The 6,968-nt window shown below is 41.6% G+C and overlaps 1 protein-coding gene across 1 annotated transcript in view; it reads right to left on the bottom strand.

Moving 5' to 3' along the window:
• LOC121387131 overlaps nucleotides 1-5,757 on the bottom strand; it is a 41,071-nt gene extending 35,314 nt beyond the window's left edge. Inside the window, exon 1 of the mRNA XM_041518155.1 lies at nucleotides 5,624-5,757. Coding sequence (XP_041374089.1) covers nucleotides 5,624-5,693 — 70 coding nt within the window. The 5' untranslated portion in view covers nucleotides 5,694-5,757. The remainder of the gene's footprint in view (nucleotides 1-5,623) is intronic.
• Nucleotides 5,758-6,968: the final 1,211 nt, after the last annotated feature.

The following is a 6,968-nucleotide window of genomic DNA, read 5'->3' as shown; positions in this document are numbered from 1 at the left end:
CCCTAAGACTGTATTTCAAACTTACCAAATATATGCTTGACATCCAATTGCCGATGATTAATAAATCAATGTGCTCTATTGGTGTCGTTAAACAAATCAAACTTTAAAAAAAAAAAACGTTTTGCTGAACTTGGCTGTCGCGTATAGTCAACTTGACGACAGTCGAGCTGTCTGTGTCCTGCGAGTTAGTAGTCGATCGAGAGTATGATCCCGGAGATCGGTGGCCTGAGTATTTTAAGATCTTCACAAAAAGTGGCCTTAAATCAGTTACCCTCTTCGGCTTCTCACATACAACACTATACAAAAACCTTCGTAAGTATGGCTAGCTACTTGACTTGTGAACTGTTTTGTGAAAAGATCCCATAAAAAATAATCCATACCTGATACAAACGATGTTGTTAAACAAATCCATACTGCGCCGAAAAGTACGTAAGTCCAACGCTTCGACATTTTGTGTCAACCAGGAAGATAAACTGTCGTCCCCGACACACACAGTACATTTTCACAATTCACTTGTTCACCTTTTCTTTATTACGAATGAATAGAAAAATAGCGACATACATAACCGGTTTATGATACGGTCTATGCAAAACGTAAGAGGCGATCGTCAATTCGAGTAAAGGTTGCATTGTTAATGTGACAGGGGCGCGGCGTAGCCTGTGGTAAAGCGCTTGGTCGGTGCGCGGTCGGTGTAGGATCGATCCCCGTCGGTGGGCCCATTGGGCTATTTCTTGTTCCTACCAGTGTACCACGACTGGTATATCAACGGCCGTGGTATGTACTACCCTATCTGTGGGATGGTGCATATAAATAACCCCTTGCTGCTAATCGGAAAGAGTAGTCCAAGAAGTGGCGACAACGGGTTTCCTCTCTCAATATCTGTGTGGTCCATAACCATATGTCTGACGCCATATAACCGTAAATAAAATGTGTTGAGTACGTCGTTAAATAAAATATTTCTTTCTTTCTTTCTGTTAACACTTATATATATATATATTATGTATGTCCCGTTCTGAACTTTGAACTCGTTATCATAGCCCATGTGTCATCTAGACGTATTCTGTTATTATGTGGAGATAAGCCAGGATGCACTCTACATAACAGATTGTCACTTTTCCTCAACCAAACGATCGCCTCATACCTGAACGAAAATAGAATCAGATAACATCAGTGCATTTGTGTAGCCTCCAATAACACAACTTTTTATATTTGCCCGTTACTCCATAACACGTGTAAAACAAACTTGTAGACAATGTGGGAGCCCCTCCTACCATCTCCAGCCACTGTAAACTTTAGGCTACGTCAATGCTTCAGTGTTTCGGAGACCCCTCTATATCAAAGGCTCTAAAGACTAACCCTAAACCTATACCTAAAGCTACCCTAACCATTGAAAGGTGGTACGGGTCGAACTCATGCCCTTTGTTGCTATATGCCTTGTTAAACATTTAAACCTGCGAATAGGTTCGAATCTTGCCTATTCACAAGTTGTGTTTTTACATTTTATTAAAATTATCGTTGTGGAGAGGTATTCCCTCTGTGTTTTGTTTTTTGTTGGTTTTTGAAGGATATGAGGGTCTGCTATCTATTGACCTAGAGGCTACTGCGACTCTTGTCAAAGTTGTGGACTGATCAATACTAAGGATACGTTCAGTCAACCGCTTGTTGCTAACGGTTTTATGGTTTTATGCTACCCAGTAATTACCACTCCGAGAACCATTCAAAACAATTTACAAACGTTAGCGAAAATTATTGGCTGAACTTCTCGCTAGCATATTGTAAAACACCGAGCAAATGCGTTTGTGAATATTTTGTTATAAAGCATAACATAAAAGTTTGTTACTTTGTCAAGAAATGAGAATATGTGGGATTTAAAAAAATATTTAACTCAGTTGCAACACAGAAAGACATGTTTTATTTAACGACGCACTAAACACACTTTATACACGGTTATATCGCGTCGGACATATGGTTAAAGACCACACAGACATTAAGAGAGGAAACCCGTTGTCGCCACTTCATGGGCTACTCTTTAGATTAGCAGCAAGAGTTCTTTTATATGCACCATCCCACAGACAGGGTAATACATACCACGGCATTTGATATATGTAGGGGACATGAAATATCGTGATCTGGTTTGTATTTTTGGGCAAATATTACCGTTAGTCTACTTATGAACAATATTGAAGGCTCCTTTTTAAAAGTTGCGCCTCTTCACTATAAAAATCCTACATCTCAACCCATGAATATATTTAGATATGTATTTCAAATTTGACTTGCGATGAAGACAGACGTTTGTCTTTGTTCTCTCGAGCTCCCCCGCCCCCCACCCGCGGGTGGGGGGGGGGACTGATCAAGAGTACCGAGTTAGGTACACCGAGTCAGGGGCCTTCGTGACCTTGGTGTATGCTGATCGTGTACCAACGAAGGAAAAGGAAGAGGAACCTCGTGCCAGGAGCGACACAGTGGGGCCAAAGCCGATGGCTAAACCCCCGGTAGCGGCTCCTTTTGCGGCGCCGCCCCCAGCCCAGCCTGGGGTAGAACACAAGAAGAAGGACAAGCGCCAACTAGACACTGCTCAGCCGACAACGTCATTGTCTCCTGCTGACACAGCGATGTGTCAAGAGTCTGAGACAATGTTCCCTACCCGTCCTGCTTCAACTGTCCCGTATTACCAAGGAAGAGTACGATCGGGGCATGGCCGAATTAGCCGTTGTAAAGAGGAAGGCGAAGTCAACTGATAGCACCAGAAGGAAACCGCCTTAGCACCCCCCCCCCCCCCCCCCCCCAAAGGGGCAGAACCCGTAGAGGGAACGAGCACCTGGACTCTTTATAGGAACCTCAAGAAACGTTTTACCAACTGCTTATGCACCAACATCAAGGATACTGCAAACCTACTCTGCCAACCACGGTCCAGGGACTTTCAAGACATCATAGACGGCGAGGGGGAGTTCGAGATGCATCCAGTCACGCTCAAAGAGTTAATACTGTGTGTGTAACACATCGCCGGGACATGCTCTACTGCCAAGTTATACTAGTCACTGAGATGGATAACGTCTCAATCCACCGTATTATGAAGAAGATTTTCGGCGATGATCAGTACCCCAAAATAACGTAGCTGTTAGGGAGAGTTTGGCTCTCCTCGCCGTAGACAAGTTACTGATCTCAAAAAGCTTTGTTTATGTTTTTTTGTAAAGTCTGACGCCCTTTATATTTGGCAGTCCGTCTAAATTGCTCCAATCACATTCAACTTTGTCCTCAACCTTTAACCAGACATGGTTATTTCGAACTTACTAATTTTATTTCCAAATTCCGCCCACCTCAAACTTACCCTCCCCCAACCTGCCCCGGAATTGGTCACTGACGAAGTCAGAATTCAAGTCCAGGGTGGGCGTGCCTTATATAGATTTCCCATACCCATATTTAGAAATGTCTATTTAAATCATATATATATTTTTTTTTCGAATGTACTGTAACGTAAAAAAGACATTGAGGAGGGGGCAGAAAAATACACTCATAAACCCAAAGCACGCACATACTCACATGCATACACAACAAAAATTAAAATAAAACGGTATTACTGGAACACCATAGATATATCTATATCTATATCTATCTATCTATCTATCTATCGTGCGATAGCTGCATGCATGTACATCACCTCAACTTTTGCAAACTTTATCAATTACCACCAACTCTTTTCCTGTTAAACACAAATGCAATATTATTATAAGACCTACCTGCCGCTGAGTCTGTCTTAAAACAAAACCATGAAACAGTGAGAAGCAGAAACAACCAACACTTCGACATTTTCTTTCATCTCTCCAACCAGGAAGCCTTCCTCTATGTAGATACTGTTGCTATATTTACAAGTGTGCGAGTAGACAATTACGTATCACGCCAGACCGAGATACCAGGGTCGTAGCTAGTGATTTTTGTTTGGGGAGGGGGCTGGGGGTGGCACAACTGAGTAGTTAATAGTCTAAAACTCCTTAAACGGTTAAGAAGAGAATGGTCTTTACGTTTCTATAATTTTTTCCGGATTTTTTTCAGGGGCTATGGCCCTGGATACATACATCCGTCAGTTCGTAGACCATTAATAATATAGGGTTTGTTTACTGTTTTCCGTTTTAATTTATTTTCTTTACGCTTCATAGAATACAGAGGCGGGGCGTAGCCCAGAGTTATAGTGCCCGTCTGTTGCGCGGTCGCTCTGGGATTGATACCCGTCAGTGGGTTTATTGGTCTATTTCTCAATGGCCGTGGTATGTGTTATCATGTCTGTCGAAAGGTGCATATAAGATATCCCTTGCTACCAAAGGAAAACTAGCGAGTTTCCTCTCTAAGGCTATATGTCAAAATTACCAAATGTTTGACATCCAATAGACGATGATAATACAGCTATGTGCTCTAGTGGTTTCGTTAAACAAAACACATTTTAACTTAAAACTCCACAGAATATTATTCATATACAGATCAGGAGGTGATATATCATTTTATGAAGTTGGCCAGGACGTCGTTTCAAACACTACTGGCATGTTAAAGTTTGTTTTGTTTAACGACACCACTAGAACATATTGATTTAATAATCATTGGCTATTGGAAGGAAGGAAATGCTTTATTTAACGACGCACTCAACACATTTTATTCACGGTTATATGACGTCGGACATATGGTTAAGGACTACACAGCTATTGAGGAAACCCGCTGTAGTTGAAATGAAATATCTTGATCAGCTTTGTATTTCTGGGGAATAATACCATTGGTCTTCTTTTGAACAATACTAAAGGTGCCTGTTTAAACGTTGCGCCTCTTCGCTATAAAAATCCCATGAATATATTTAGATATGTCTATTTGAATCATATTGTTGTTGTTTTTTCGAATGTACTGTAACATAAACAAGATACTGGGAAGGGCACATTGGGGCTTAGCCCCCCCCCCCCCCCTTTTTCGCCAGTTTTTATTTCGGGACTTTAAAAAGTCTTATAATGCAAATACGGAAACCTGACGATAAAACCATAAAAATCAGCCTTTTAAAAAATATAATGTTGATTTTAAAATGTCTACGGGCTGAATTTAGCCGAGCCTTTAAGCGCTCACCCAGGTAGTGTGTTCTGTTCTGTATTCGGGATATTGTATATTTAAAACATGCGATCTCACCAATCCTCAGTGAAAATAGTAAACATCACGGATAATTTACATTTATATAAAAAACCCAATCCATCCCGCAACAATACCCAGACACACATAAGCACACATGCATAAACTGCCACACAACTCATCATACATTCGCAACACAAACACCATACACAAATGCACAACATATAACCGTAGTTAAAATGTGTTGAGTGTGCGTCGTTAAATCAACCTTTCCTTCCTTCCAAATACACACACATACAGAAAAATACACTCATAAACACAACCTACGCACATCCTCACACGAAGCCACCAGACGAGTGTAAAACAAGTATTACTGGGACACCATATATCTATGTATATGTAGACGTGCGAAAGCTACATGCCTTTACCGTGTATGTACTTCACCTTAACTTTTGTAAACTTTATCAATTATCACCAACTCTTTTTCCTTTGAAACATAACTGTAATATTATTTTAACACTCCTACCTGCCACCGAGTCTGTCTCAAAACAAAACCATGAAGCAGTGAGAAACAGAAACGACCAACACTTCGACATTTTCTTACATCTCTCCAACCAGGAAGTAAAAATGCCGTCCTCTCTATGTAGCTACTGTGTGCTAGATTTACAAGTGTGTGAGCAGACAAATACATAACTCGTCGGACCGGAATACACACATCTGTCATTGTCTCCACTAGTCACCTTACAATTCCTTAAGCCGTTTATAATATAGGGTTTGTTTTCTTGTTTTTGGTTTTGTTTCTGTTTTAATTTATTTTCTTTACGCTTCATAGAATATAGAGGCGGGGAGTAACCCAGTGGTAAAGTGCCCGCCTGTTGCGTGGTCTATTTTTATTTTTGGATGGCCGTGGTATGTGTTATTCTGTCTGTAGAAGGTGCATATAAAATATCCCTTGCTACTAAAGGAAAACTAGCGGGGTTCCTCTCTAAGACTATATGTGAAAATTACCAAATGTTTGACATTCAATAGCCGATGATTAATACAGTAATCTGCTCTAGTGGTTTCGTTAACTAAAACAAACTTTTAAAAACGTTTTGCTGAACTAGGCTGTCGTGTGTAGTCAACTTGTCGATCGGGAGTCTGATCCCAGAGATCGGTGGCATGACTATTTTAATATCGTCACACAAAGTGGCTTTAAATCAGTTACCCTCTTCGGCTTCTCATAGGAAAAGAAAGAAAGACATGTTTTATTTAACGACGCTCTCAACACATTTTATTTACGGTTATATGGCGTCAGAAATATGGTTAAGGACCACACAGATATTGAGAGAGGAAACCCGCTGTCGCCACTTTATGGGCTACTATTTTCGATTAGCAGCAAGGGATATTTTATATGCATCATCCCACAGACATGATAACACATACCACGGCTTTTGTTACATCAGTTGTGGTGCACTGACTGGAATGACAAATAGCCCAAATGGGCCCACCGACAGGGATCGATCCCACACCGACCGCACATCAAGCGAACGCTGTACCACCTCGGTAAGTTTGGATACCACTGTTACTTAACACTGTACGGACACCTCGGTAAGTGTGGATACCACTGTTACTTACACCTCGGTAAGTGTGGATACCACTGTTACTTGACTCTGTACGGACGCCTCGGCAAGTGTGGACACCACTGTCACTTGACACTGTACGGACACCTCGGCAAGTGCGGACACCACTGTCACTTGACACTGTACGGACACCTCGGCAAGTGCGGACCCCACTGTCACTTGACACTGTACGGACACCTCGGCAAGTGCGGACACCACTGTCACTTGACACTGTACGGACACCTCGGCAAGTGCGGACACCACTGTCAC

Source organism: Gigantopelta aegis, chromosome 13 (assembly GCF_016097555.1).
Source record: "Gigantopelta aegis isolate Gae_Host chromosome 13, Gae_host_genome, whole genome shotgun sequence".
NCBI classification, from domain to species: domain Eukaryota; kingdom Metazoa; phylum Mollusca; class Gastropoda; order Neomphalida; family Peltospiridae; genus Gigantopelta; species Gigantopelta aegis.
The sequence above is the reverse complement of the archived record's forward strand: the minus strand, read 5'-3'. Positions and strand labels throughout refer to the sequence as shown.